Raw genomic sequence first — 15,008 nt, forward strand, 5'->3', positions numbered from 1 at the left:
TTATACTGGTTGAATGCTATGGAGGTTTGTAAGACTGCAGAGTACAAACTGTCATAACGCCAACTTAATGTAACTGTTTCCTTTATACCCCAAGGATTCACAAGGGACTTAACTGCTAGCATACAGGAAACAAAGTCTGTTGTGCTAGAACAAGACTTTGTTTCTTATAATTTAGAAAACTACACAAAGTTTCCTTACAGGAAATGTTACAATTCATACAAATTCCTATATTTATTTGTAGATAAAAATTGCCATTCACATAGCAGGAAAACTAGATGAAAACAGAGATAGCGCAGACTTCAGGCCATTATGGGGTACTGGTGAACAGACCTACATGATGGCAATAAATACAACTACAGAGAAATGTACTTAAATGTAGAGATACCTTTATTATTGTGTCCTTTTTCAGTACCAGCGAATTTCTTCATGGGAATTCTTGAAAATAAACTGTTACATGAATGCATTTCTTCAGTGAGGAGCTTGCAGAGTTTATTTTAGGTAAAGCCTGCCTTCTGTTGTTACACTATTCGACCAAGATATACTGACTTGGGATATTTTTCCTTTAGATCAGGCCACTGAACAATGAAGTAATCTGAAAAGTAGTAGAGAATCTTTCCAGACAGCGATAAAGTTTCCACACGGCAGATGCTCTCTACATACACAATGATTGCTCTCTTTATTCCTAGAAGCCCAAGAAGAAGAGCAGATACACAGACAGGAACACATGTTCCTGGTCCATTGCACAATATCTAAAAGAGATGAAACATTTTGAAAAAGTAAAACATGAGTTTTTTCATATGGTAAAGAGTTAAAACTGTGTGTATTCATATAACATTTACAAAAAAATTATTTCCAAAGGTATTTTAAAAAACAGAAGAGGCAAGGGAATATGAAAAAAAAAAAGGGAGGGGGTGTGAGGCAAACAAAAGACATTATTTCAAATTAGCTGCCAAAAAAGATCATCTTTCTTTACACATCAAGGAGAAGAGCTCTGAGACGGGACAGTTAATTTCTGTGAAGGGAACAGAATTCCTTGATTTGTGGGTATATAACTAAAACATCTTCCAATCTCAGTCACAGCTTTGTGTTGTATCAATCATGAGATTTGTTCACAGATTAAGGCATAATAAGGCCAAAGAAGTTTAATTAGGGTTATTAAACCTAGGATCCAGTTATAAACCTCTTGAACTTTGGCTTAAGTCAGCAAAACACTTAAGAGTTCAGCAAAAATATGCTGATGAATTAGGACCTTCATCAGAATTTACTATCTGATATGCATGACTGGATTTTTTTTTCTTTTAATAAACATCAGTGCATAGAAACAAGCATACAGAAGGAAGGTGTTTTAGTAAATGCATGTCATGTCCTTCTAGCAGAGGATCTCAAGCTCACTTATAAATGTTAACAGTAAAAGGAAGTGGTCTTTCAATTTTAGGCAATGGTAAACTGAAAAACAAATTGCTTAAAAGTAAAAGGTTTAAACTAGGGTATACTAGCCACGCTTCTTGGGTATCGAAATTGATTTCAGGCAAGGAATTTCTTACAAAATTTAACTACTACCATGTAATCAGCACTTTTCTGCACAGCTGGGGGTTATGTGGAAATAAAGAGTTCTTTTATAAAATCATGGCCCTATATCCTATAAACTCTTTTTTTTTTTTTTTTTTTCCCAAGTTCACCAGCTTCTGAAAGATACTATACAGGATGGGTGGGAAGAGAGTTTCTCTTTCAGGGCTGTAGCAAACGTTTCAGAATGTTTCATTCCCTGCTTTGTGGCAAGATCCCACTGATAAACTGGCTAATAGCACCTTGCCTCAGTTAGAAGCAGCAGCAGCTTTGGTGCTACTGAGTTCCAAACTCTCTCACCTATACTCAGAAAGATGGCCTCAGAAATCTAGTTTGGGGTTCTGATGACTGTAATACAGGGTTTTCTTATCTGAATCAACTCAGTGTAATACTGCATGCATAATTATTCTGATTTTATTGTTGATCTTAACTGAACTATTTATTCACACAAGACATACTGACATTTTCTAAAAGACCAGTACAAACAACATGCTGTACACTGTTTTAATCTTGAAGTTTTAGGCTGTCAACAGCCACTTGTAAAAGAAAACTGCAACAGCGTAATTCTTTTGTATTAGCAATTACATAGCTAAGCAGCAAAGCAAGTGAACATACCAACTTTGCATACTAGATTTTTGAAATGAGAGTAATATACTATGGTTTCAAATTTCCTACTGAACCTGATTTCAAGTAAATCCATGCTGGGACTTTAAAACCCATTCTACATTCTGCTGAGAATGAAGATCTGGTTTTTTTATACATTTGACTTGGCAAGGAAGGACATAAACCAACCACACATGCTGCCTTTTTAGCATTTCAAAGAAATTTTTGTATACCTGTGAACTAAATGGGGTATTTTGCCCTATTTCTTGACAAATACGATTATTTGCACTGATACTGATTGTCCTGGTACATGGCTACTAAGGCATGTTTAGTTATCTGTTTGTAATTGCTTATACTGCAGTAACAAAAGTTTAGACCTAGGAAACAACTTGGAGTGTTCCCCTGTGTTTGCAAGCAAAACCCATCAAGGTCCCTGCTGCAGAATCTGGGCTATTGCAGACAAATGCATTAGAAGCACCGAAACAGTCCAAAAAAGTTACTACTTCTTTTTGTGAGTTGAATGTTCAGTCTGACTATTAATTTCAGATTCAAAATTCAGCTTTAAGCAAACAGATAAAATGTGCATCACTGCTAAACAGAAACTCCACCTTCCCTTCCCTTTAGTAGAGCTACCTGGAGTACAAATAGTATCTTTATTGCTGCCTAAGCCCTTTTTCTGTTGCATTACAGTCCTCTTCCCTGTCCTTTCCTCAGTGTCTTCCACTTCGATGTTTCTCTGTACTCTACACAGCCCTCTGAGGTGTCTCCCACCCTTCCTCTCCTCCCTGGTTTTCTTTGTGATTTCTGGTATTCATCTCCCTCTGCATTCCTACCCCCAGCTGCCCTTCTACCCCTCTTCCGTGTGGACTCGTACTGGCTATGTGCTCTTTTAGCCCCCATCTACTGTGAAAGCTCAACCCAGTTGTCTAAAGCAAGGACAGGGTTTCACACTGATCTCTTACTTTGCACAGTCTGACACAAAAAATACCAATCACAGGTATGATTTAGGTCAGGTAGACATTCTAACTTTCTCATTAGCCCAGATGTTGAGAATTGTAGAACAAGTTTCATAAAAAGCTGAATTCTTAAAATCATGGTCTTTATTAAGCCACTGTACCACACACTTCATCCTACTTCCCCTGTATTAAACTTCGCTGGCAGGCCCAGTCTTTTTGGTATTTGGTATTCTTGTGCCTAGATGCACACACAAAGGCGAATGCTAGAATGAATTCCAAACTCAGTGTTCTCACCAAAGGTCATGTAATGAAACAACAGTAAATAGGTCTATTTGTGAATCTGTATGTAGCTCTAAAGGCTACAATGCATTGCTGTTACTACTTTGTCGAGGTGCAGAACAGAAAAGCAATAACCAGATTAAAATAATAATAAAATACTTTTACTATATCTAGGTTATGATATGCACTCAATTTATACCTTTTACTGACTGTTTACAACTTGTAAGCTGCTTCTCAGATGCCCACTGATTCATGGAAAAGTACTTGCATGCAGGAAAGATCAGGAAAATTATGGACTAGGCATCTCCAAAAAACCATGATCTAACTGCAACTCTCATATCCTCTGCTCTTTCCCCTTCCACACATACCTGTTCAAACAAGACAAAGCAGATGTGGCTCTATAGGATCACCATATGCAAAATGCCCCTAAGAATACTCTGACTATAAATGTTCCTATTCTAAAATGCTCGGGTTTAGAACTGTCCCCTGAAAGAGACTCTGGTATAAACCTGCTGAAGCCAACAGACAGATAGATCCATATCTGAATTTAGGGTCGTGACCTGTAAATCAGAACTATTAATCATCCTTTCTGGTAATCAAAAATTAACATTCAGTTAACTTTCAGTGCATGTCCAGAGACATGTTGTACCTAGAACTGGTGCAGTTGCTCACGTGTTGGAGTGGCAATTCTAGTCCAAAAATCTGGTCTGACCAGTCCTACTTACTCCTCTCACACAGTAACAAGTGCTCCTGCTACTTGGAATCCAACATCATACATTCATCAAGGGATACAGGGGAAACTTCCGAGAAAACAAGTATGCACATTATAGAGAAGAGAAACGTTGCACAATCTATAAGGTAGAAATGCTGCTGTTCAGCTCCTGACAGCACATGAAATTGTTGATGGTGGAAAGGAACTGAATCCTTTCTGAAACATGTGAGAGAAGATGAGCTTTCCTACTACTGATTTTCAAAACACTTCAAAATAAATTTTGGAGAATGATTGATGTTTTCCACCTTGAAAAGACCAATGCTTTTGTTTTCCTCCTCCAGCAGAATACAAGTATCTCTCAGGGAATCCAGTGGCAACCATTAGTATGCTGTGGAGAAGAAGCAGGTGTCTACAGGGCAAGAAAGGACCAGGGCCTCTACATGGTCAACTGGCTATTCAGGGTGTGTTTCTCAATACCTGTTTACTTTAGCTACAAGGCTGCCTGTAGAATATTTGCATTGCATGAGCTATGTCTCTGAAGATCCCTAGTTTATTTGGTTTAGCCTTCCTCGGTGACCCAGCAGCAAGGGGGAAAAAGGGGCCAAAGACAATTTTTGTGTCACCTTTGTGACCTCTTGAGCTGCAACTGCCCAAGGACTTTCTTGGTCGCTGGGCTATCTGACTTTGCTGCCAACAAGCTGTAATCTTGAAGCCAGTGCTGCAGGTCTCTACACCATTTACATTCGCCTCTAATGCAAAGAATTGTCCAACTAACTGTTAAACTGGCTCACTGGCTGCCTGGCTTCACAGCTAGACCTATAAACTAAATCCTACATACTAAAATCCTCTACCAATTCAATGTGACCAGGCTTTTAAACAGTACAATGAACTAATCAATCTCTATATTAATGGAGGTTTAAAAGCAAAGGATGAGAATAGCAATTTCATACTTAACAACTCCCTCTATAAATCTAATTCTGTATTAATCACTTTAATATAAAAATGGAATAGTTCTTGCCTTTCTGTTTCAGGTAGTTTCTACAGCTGTTGAAAGAAAACAAGCTAAGCCAGCAGTCTGGCACAGAGGGAACACTGGCACACGGCAGCACTGCTGATAAAAGCTGCTTTTAGAGCTGGTGAATGCAGCACTATTGTAGTGACATTTACCAGCTAAAACAGGGAAAGCCTAGCTCATGGCTTCGCTGGGATTAAATGTCAGGCCACTGGTTGAAACAAAAATTAGTAAAGCAGAAAACTTGCAGTTTTCCTCATAAATATGTAAACATGTATTTGCTGTATATCTTTAATGAACAAGTATTTGAGTACTGCTTATGTTCCCAAATTACAACAACCAAAGGGAAGACAGCCTAAGTACCCCTAAACTTAGTAGAAAGTGGAAAACTAATGTGAGATTTGCTTTGCATCAGAAACTTGTCAACACCTGCTGTTCTTCCTAATGACTTCCACAGCGCAGCCTTTGCCACCTAGACAAGAGCAGAAAGACTGCCCAGCTTTCTGGGCCTGGGCAGGCTTACGGTGTGGGAGTACTCATTGCTGCTGCAGGCTGATGCGCATACGTGAACTGCAGACTGCGCTGCTTGCCAGCTGTGGAGCTACCTCCTGCAGTATGGTTAGGATGTCACTCAGGCCTCCTTAGTCCTGGCAATGCTCCCTTCCCCGCAGTGCTGAACAACTGGAGATAAGAATAAGGGAATGGATGGTGGTGACAGAGAACTACTACAAGAGGCAAAGGCAAGTGGAATGATATAAAACTGACCCAAGCTGGGTTAATTGCATGATCTTTGTATATCTATGCAAGTAAAGAGGCATACTTTTAACAGTGAAGGAAAAAAACCGATTTCTGCTTCTCAGGAATAAGTGTGGGTCTACAAACAGAATTACTAGCCAGTTCTTTATCCACTGAGTGGTCCATCCATCAAATCCATGCCTACCCAATTTAGAGACAAGGATGTCGTGCAGGGTGGTGTCCAACACTTTGCACAAATCCAGTAGATGACATCTGTTGCCTGGCCTTTATCCACCAAGGTCGTGACCCCATCGTAGAAGGCCACAATGCAAAATCTGAATCTGCATACCAGTGGCCTGGTTCAGTGGCCAGATTTAGCAAGTCTGTTTACTTGAAACTATGCTTTGGAACATAGGTGGAAGTGGGACCACAGTGTTCAGGAGGTTCATAATGAACCTGATAGCTGATGAGTTAATACTGATCCATCTTCAGTTTAAAATCTGCTTAAATCTACCCCAAAATCTCAGTTCTTCTATCCTCCCTCTGGATGGAATGTAGTGTCTACAGGCACGTCTAACTGCCAGTCACAGAAAGAGCAGAGCTACAACCTAGCCTTAAAATAACTGATTTGAACAGCTTTAGATGTTCATCTGTGCTCAGCAGAGCATAACTCTACGTTGGGGCTGCAGGGCAGCTGTACACAGCACACAAGGTAGACAAGGGGTGAATAAGACTCAATTTCATTAACACTGGGAAGTTAAATACAAATTTGGATGGCTTAACTCAATTTTCTTTTTAGACTATAAAATTTGTATCACTGATGGTCTTAATCTGATGTTCTTACTGTTGCCTATTTGGACTGTTTTGATCCTAGAGGAACAATAGTAGATCAGACATAATGTAAAGTCAGTCTGTTCCAAAACAGTTATAAATAGCAGGGAAAGATTCAGTGTACAAAAGAATGCATCAGATAGTCTTCATACTGTACTATACAAAGTTCACTTGTTATGAATTAATAGAGAAAAATGCCACACCCAGATTTTGTAGCTTTCCACAAAAATCTAATAAGAACCGTGATATAAGGGACAATAACTTATTATTCATCATAGTAATTTGTTAAAGTGCTATGAACTTAAGACATTTTGGGCAGGGCACAAAGAATGGAAAATCTTAGCTAAATGAAATAATGATCTCCTTTCATATAGCTTACTGTGTGAACACTTCTGTCACAACTCTAGAAGCTTGTTGTAGTGAATTTAACCAGCTGGGGGACCAGGCGTGTGTGATGGGATACGCAGCCATAAAAGAATCAGGAGACTGGTAGACACAGGCAGCTGTGCAGGTTTCAGGCTTCCAGAAAGAACTTTAAAAATGGGAGACCCATTCAGCTGCCGCCTCAGCTGACAGCTGGTGGGGAAGGAGAAGGCAGAGCTTGTTGTACTTGCTGTGCAAATGTAAACTTCTTACTACAGACTTCCCATGGGAAGCAGGCCCTAACGTGGAAAGACTGCCGCCTCTGCCTGATTTAACCCAGGCTTTTCCAAGTAGCAGTGATCTAAAATCTCTGTTTATCTCGGGCTCTGTAAAGCACCGAGGCAGTAGGAACTGCTGAGAGGTGTCCCCAGAAAAGCAAAAACAATCCAGTCCTAAGATTCCAGGATGCACAATCCACTAACAAATGGAGCTTTAAGCACCATTTCTGCACAATTCTAGGTGAAATTTAATTACATTAAAGGAGAGCAAAGAGCTGACCTAATTACACAGCCCATCTATGGCTGAAAAAAAGGCGTGGATACAAACTGTACAGCTTTCTGCTGTGTGGTGCACACATATCCTTTGTTTTCAGTTTGAATTTCAGGTATGCCAAAATGACTGGAATAATCACCACACAGCCAAAGGGCTAGATCACCAAAGGCCTTGTTTCAGGGTTGGCAAATCAGCCCAGAGACAACGAGGACAATAGTCCTATAAGCAGCAAGAGAACTGAAGACCAGTTTCCTATGAACTTGTACTGACTGACTGAATCGAGAACATTATAGGAAGGCTGTAAGAGTAGTTTATTCCTTCTTGGCCATCAAATAATCTGTGTAAGATTCAGAATTCTATCTTTGGGCAAAAAACCTCTGTGCAGGTTGTCTCATTTTCTGTAACTGTCTAAGAAGTATTTGCATCCTTCCTTAGATGGTAATCTCCGAACACTGTATTATGGTTTTACGTTTCTTCTCAGCTTTTCTCTCAGTGAAGGCAAGAAGTCTCTCTTCTCTGACCAGCTGCCTGTCTTCATGGTAGGAATTTGCAGTCTTGAGGCTATGCCTGCATATTAAATCTGGCTGCAACTGAGGAACAGCTTTAAAAGCTTTTCTGGTGGAAGGAAGGTGTAGGTAGAGTGTGCTGGGTCAAGTCTTGCTTTCCTAGAACTTCAGGCCTCTGCACAGGAAGCCTAAGGTTGACATGTAAAAACTGCCCAGCACAGGCATGCCTGCAAGCCACTCTGACACCGATGCTTCTGTAATTTTGGCTACAGGAACACAAGCTGATCATCACTCCTGGTATCTTAATTTTGTTACTTGGTTTAATGTCTCTGAACGGACTTAACTTTGCAGAGCGCAGATGTTCGTAACTCAGGACCGGGCCTCTCGAAGATGATCTCGAACTGAACAGCTAAGCTAACTTTGACATTTCTTAAAATCTCTAGGGGCTGTTTCAAGTGTGGGCCAAGTCCTGCAAGACAGCAAAGACTCCTGGAAGTTGTTCAGTTCTTTCTGAACTATCTTGAAGAAGGGTTTCATGGAACTGCTTTGTCATGCAAAGTAAGCTTTGTCAGAAGATGAGTGTGAGATACAAAGGGGACACAGTGCTCATGTAAATAAGCACATATAAAGGAACTCCTGTGCAGCTAGGCTTGCTGTTTCCTCTTTACAGCTATTTTGGCTAGACAGATATGCTAGCTAGGCCAACCCAAGCCTATCTGTTCCAAATCTTGCCTTTGTGCATCTAATGGTTTCAGGCTCCCTGTGCAGTACTTTTGTCCTGCACTTCTTGAAAAATGTATATGCAACATTTCTGCTTTTCTCTAGCTCTTGAATATCTGGAGAAGACTTTGGTTATTCCTTCAAACATGCACACATTTCTGACAAGCCTAAACCAGAGTTTAGGGATTTGGGGACCACTCAAATGTACAGATGACTTAGAAGCAATTAAAAATTTTGTCTCCCTCCTGCAGCTAACAAAACCCGTTGCCTAGACTGAAAATGTACAGTACCTGTAAGCGCTGCTGTTTAAAAACATGAAGCTCTCAGCCTGATGTAATACAGTGCTTATTTCTAAACTCAGGTGTTGATTTCCATGCCAAAATAGATGAATCCTGTAAATGCTAGCATTTGTCCCATCCTTTCTAATTCTTTAAACTACATTTTGCCAAGAATAGGGAGAGTTGTCATTTACTACTAACATTTTCTTCTAAAGGCAATTAAGTATTAGCAGTTGCTTCACATACTACACAGAATCTTTTCACTGGCAATGTGAGGCATTTTAATTCCCAAATCATTCTCCTTTAAGTGTTTTAAAATCTTAACAGCTCCCTGACTTTTTAGGCTTCTTAAACTTAAGATATGCATAAAAGTAGTAGTATGCAAGCAGATTTCAAGTGGTATAAGGTCTGGCATAATTCCAGAGATGCTTCTGCCAGTGGCAGTACCAGCTGCTATTGTGGTTGATGAGAGTACCTGGCAAAATATATTTGGAAACACCCTCCTCTCCAGCCCTTCTCTAATTATGGATAAGGACCCTTTGGATAACATTTTGAGCCAGTGGTTGCCTTAAATGTTACAAAGGGCTTAAAGGCCTTATGAAAATGTATTCTTAATTTTACAAGGCCAAGTGTGTTTTCAAAAGCATTAGATTTTTGACAGCTTATCACAGTATATCAACTTCAACACAGTTTCTATAATCCTTCATGCAAATTGCACTGTCATTTTAAATTACACTTGTAAACACAGAAACCACGGAATTAGATTAGTAACTTCCTGCTCTTCTCCTATGATATGTCCTGTTGATGTTTTGGTGATATATTAAGCTACACAGTGAGATTTTTCCAGTCAATTTCTTTTGAAAAAGTTGGAAAAAGTATATACATTAAATGAAACCAGTGGTGTAGCAATGTGATTCCTAATTATTTGTTACTCACCTTTGCTGTAAGACACCCTGCCCATGGCAGGGGGTTGGAACTAGATGATCTCTGAGGTCCCTTCCAAGCCAAACTATTCTATGATTCTATGTCTGCTTCATGTAAAAACATCATTCTACTATTTTCCTCCTCCACCCAAATTTAAATCAGTTTAAAAAGAATAGTATGCCATCTCCTCTTCCCTCCAAACTTAATCTCCAGTTTTCAGAATGGTCTTGAAAAACAAGAACTGCAAAATGCTACTTCTGTTGTTCTGCACACTGAACTGCTCTGAAAACTCCAGCAAGGAAGTAGCTTCTGATCTGATTGGAACTGACCAGAACCACTGAAGCCAATGAGATCAAATTATTCACAGCAGCTTCTAAATATTCAAAATGCTACAAATATATATAAGCGCCTCTTTAGAATTAGCCATACAGTTCACAGTGAGAACTAAAAAAGTCTGCTTACAAACTTCCTCTGTGGGTGTGTATACATACGCTGCTACTAGACTGTGAAAAATATCTTGCAACTGCACAGCTTTTACAGGTTTCATTAAAATATTTTAAAATCAGTGAAATATTAATTTGAAATTCTGCTAAAATAATACTTTTTTTAAAAAACCCTCAGGTTTGGATAACTGACTCCTTAAGATGATAACTCTAGCAAAAAGCCAGCTTGAACCAAAATTTCTCCTAAAGAATTGTAGGACTCACACCTTGGGAGTCCACTGCACTACTTTGAGTCTTGCATTAACACAAAACTTTACTGATATCTCTATTTTATTTCTATAATCTGACAACCCTGAATGACTCGGACTTGTAGTGTGCAGAATACTTTTAAATAAATGTTGTAATTAGCATGAGAGCACAGTGAACAGCTTGAAAAAGTTACTGCAGTGCGATAAGTTGCCACTTCAACAGTGAAGTGTTTTGTCATTAGATAAGAGCATAAAATCATAGAATGGTTTCGGTTGGAATGGACCTTAAAGACCATCCAGTTCCAACCCTCTGCCATGGGCAGGGACACCTTCCACTAGACCAGGTTGCTCAAAGCCTCATCCAGCCTGGCCTTGGACACTTCCAGGGATGGGCCATCCACAGCTTCTCTGGGAAACTTGTTCCGGTGCCTCACCACCTTCTCCATGAAGAATTTTTTCCTGATATCCAATCTAAATCTACCCATTTTCATTTAAACCCGTTACCCCTTGTCCTATCACTACAGGCCCTTGTAAAAAGTCCCCCTCCTGCTTTCAGTAGGCCCCTTCAGGTACTGGAAGGCTGCAACCTGCCCCAACCCTTGTGCAGGACCTTGCACCTGACCTTGTTGAACTCCATGAGGTTGGCACAGACCCACCTCTCCAGCCTCTCAAGGTCCCTCTGGATGGCATCCCTTCCCTCTAGCATGTCGTTGGCAAACTTGCTGAGGGTGCACTTGATCCCACTGTCCATGTTGCTGACAAAGATGTTAAGCAGCACCAGTCCCAACACCGACCCCTGTGGAACATTGCTCATTACTGGTCTCCACTCCGACATTGAGCCATTGACCACAACACTCTGAGTGGGACCATCCAGCCAGTTCCTTATCCACTGAGCGGTCCAAGCGTCAAATCCATGCCTCTCCAATTTAGAGACAAGGATGTTGTGCGGGATGGTGTTGAAAGCTTTGCACATAATTAATGTCAGTCAGCCAAAGACTAAATAAATATGCATGTAGCTGAAAAGTCCATGTAAGCACAAGAAGTGAGTCTGTATATATTTCTGCTGGTCTGAACCTGTCTGTTCCAGACTGGTCATACCATTTCAGAAGCAAGACCAGCCAACAGGATAACCAGTCTTTCAGGCACAATTTGTGCTGTTCCAATCCTGAAGAGATATTATCAAGAACCTGCAAATCTGTGCTAGCTCTACCTGCATTAACAGGGGAGTGACAGAGTCTCTGATGTTACCTGCAAACTTTGAGAGGGAAAACTGGTATTTGCTACTCTAATTCACCAGCAGTGCAACCTGTTCTCTCTTTCTTGGTGTATTGCTGCTTTCAGCTTTAATTTTACATTCAAAAATATGTTTCCTATGAACTGTAAATCAAAGCATATGTATCAGATACAGTCTGCAATGTCTTGATATTCCAAATGCTTTTATGATGCAGATTAGAAAGTCCTCAAGAAATTAAAATTTACCTACCAAATCTGGTTTCAGTTTGTAGGTCAAAGGAATGGAGTAAAGTATGGAATACAGGGTTGTTACCACAGAGGAGGTCCAAGATTGTCTAACCTCACGGCTCCTGGGAATGCGATCAAGGGTGAACTGGAAGAGAGCATGATAAGCCACACTGTTATTTTACTAAGAATGTTGTTGCTCCTTCTATAGAGTTACTAGATCTGTCTGTGCCAACTTTTTTTTTTTTTTTAAATCCAGTTTGGAAATGTTTGGGTATGAAATCTCTTCTCAGATGCCTTATTCAGTTGTGCTTAGCACTCCTGGCACTAAAGTAAAACAAAATACTAGAACTATATAACTATGTTTTAATCTCTTCTCATGTTAACTTTAAAACATTCCTAACAATAAACAATTCAGCTGGAGCAGCTTCACCCGCAGTATGTTAACGTAGTGCTCCACCTCGTGGTCACCAAGACATAAGTCTAGGTCTGATTAGATAGAACCCAAACACAGGTGGGTCACCAAGACATAAGTCTAGGTCTGATTAGATAGAACCCAAACACAGCGAGTCTCTTCTGTCTCTTGCTTCTTTAAATGTTTCGTGGATTTACACTGCAGAAAATATAACAACTTGTCTCGGTCACTGTCCAGCGCATACTATTAAAAATGAAACAGCAAATATCACTATCCTTCAAATGAGTACTCACTGAGTATTCAAAAGATATCCAAGATGCATATGTAAAGTATTTGCATAAAGACACAGGAAAAAAACCCTTATTAAATAAAGAATAAATTTAAGAAATAATTTTCTTGTTCGTTCCCTAGGAAAAAGTAGAGATTATTCACTGTGTGTAAAAGGTATCAAATCAATAAAAGTCAGATTTTTTTCTGCTTCTCTCAGAACAAGGTAAGGAGTTAACAGTATTCAGGTTTCCTACACTCTTCACAGGTGGCTTTCACCTTGATGAAGAGGAACTACACCTAAGAACTACTGCTACATCAGAAGGCTGCCCTGATGCCAATTAAAGTTTTCACTCTTTAAATGAAAAACAAATACATTAACCGCAATGCACTGTTTGTTGATATATTGTTTAGATATGGATAGTGGTCACTACCTCACGTCATAAGGGACACCAGATCACCACCACTCTGGCAGAACTCATACTGGTAGTGAGAGACTCTAAATATAATTACAAATACTGAAAATTGCGCAGTTACTTCAAATAAGCTGTTGCTAATTGTCATAGCTTAGCCCCAGTGATGTGTGACCAGAAAAGATGATGTTGTCAGCAGCTGTGCAGTAAATACAAAAAGCACACCAGTCTTGAATAGCAATAACTGGGGCTTTGTTAATATATAAGGTGGGAAGAATAAAAAAAACCCACCCCACTTATAAATGCAGAATATTAAGTTAATTTTCTTGACTGAAATTATCCTCTTCCATTGTGATAAGGTTCTTTAATTGCGGTGATGCTGGCAGGCGTTAACGGGTGTTACGAAGTGGTTGCTTTATGTTTTATTTGCAGGTGTTGAAACACTGATTGCATTAGTCTGACAACAGAATACTGAAAAATAAACATGCCCCCTGCTCCCCATTCAACAGGATTCTGGTTATCACTACCTCTGTATTTCTTAAAGCTTTGGAAGAGATCAGGTGATAAAAAGAAATGCCTAAGTGGAGTTTAGACCCTTGCATAGTATACAGTCCTGCAAGAAGTATGTGTATGATAAGGTAGTTTTAGATTAAAAAAATCAGATTTCAGTGGAACTATTCAGGATGCTTCCTTCCCTGTAAGAATAGTGTTAAACGATATTTGCCAAAAAAAAATGTAAGTGATTTTTTTCATCATAAAAACCCGATTTCAGCAAAACTTGGCAGGGACCCCAAATACTATCAAAGTTGAAATTTACCTGTAGAATTCAAGTAAACATCAGACCAATTTTACCTATGCTCTTCAAAAAACATGCTTGAAACTTTGCACATCAGTGTCTATGTCATGCGTTAGGACTTTAGCCCACATATCAATCAACACTTAAATATTAAGCGGAGAAACAAATCCAATTTTTTTGTTTGTTCGTTTGTATAAAATCCACTGCCAGATGCTTCTGCACTCCCAGTCTCTCATCTGATGGAGCATTGTTAGTATTCCAGACAAAGGTACCTCCTGCATCTTTTGGAGGAATATTGCATATGTCTGATATGAGAAACAGACAAATTGCTCCCCTATTTTCTTTGGTGTCATATTGTTGCATTTATTTTTATTTACATCTTTAGTGGAGTCAGAACACTTTCTGTTATTTGAAGGCAAATGTTCCAAACTGGCAATTCTATAATAGTTCACTGGGTATTGCAATTTCATGGGCAAGGAATGAAATGTGCAAGGACCCCTTCCACTAGACCAGGTTGCTCAAAGCCTCATCCAGCCTGGCCTTGAACACTTCCAGGGATGGGGCATCCACAGCTTCTCTGGGCAACCTGTCCCAGTGCCTCACCACCCTCTTCGGGAAGAACTTCTTCCTGATATCTAATCTAAACCTCCCCCCTTTCAATTTAAACCCATTCCCCCTTGTCCTGTCACTACAGGCCCTTGTAAAAAGTCCCCCCCAGCTTCCTTGTAGCCCCTTCAGGTACTGGAAGGCTGCTCTAAGGTCTCCCCGGAGCCTTCTCTTCTCCAGGCTGAACAAGCCCAACTCTCCCAGCCTGTCTCCATAGCAGAGGTGCTCCAGCCCTCTGAGCATCCTTGTGGCCTCCTCTGGACTTGCTCCAACTGGTTGATATCCTTCATTCTTATGTCAAGGGCCCCAGAGCTGGACGCAGTAC

At 40.0% G+C, this 15,008-nt stretch overlaps 1 protein-coding gene across 1 annotated transcript; it reads right to left on the minus strand.

The window, feature by feature from the left end:
- Nucleotides 1-518: 518 nt before the first annotated feature.
- Nucleotides 519-12,334, minus strand: ALG14 (ALG14, UDP-N-acetylglucosaminyltransferase subunit; the record flags this gene model as incomplete). Its single annotated transcript, XM_010161460.1, has 2 exons — nucleotides 519-749; nucleotides 12,212-12,334. Coding segments are annotated over 2 exons (354 nt in total), but the record flags the coding sequence as incomplete, so codon positions are not given.
- Between the last annotated feature and the right edge of the window lie 2,674 nt (nucleotides 12,335-15,008).

The sequence above is a fragment of the Eurypyga helias genome, unplaced genomic scaffold, assembly GCF_000690775.1.
Source record: "Eurypyga helias isolate BGI_N326 unplaced genomic scaffold, ASM69077v1 scaffold4971, whole genome shotgun sequence".
NCBI lineage: Eukaryota > Metazoa > Chordata > Aves > Eurypygiformes > Eurypygidae > Eurypyga > Eurypyga helias.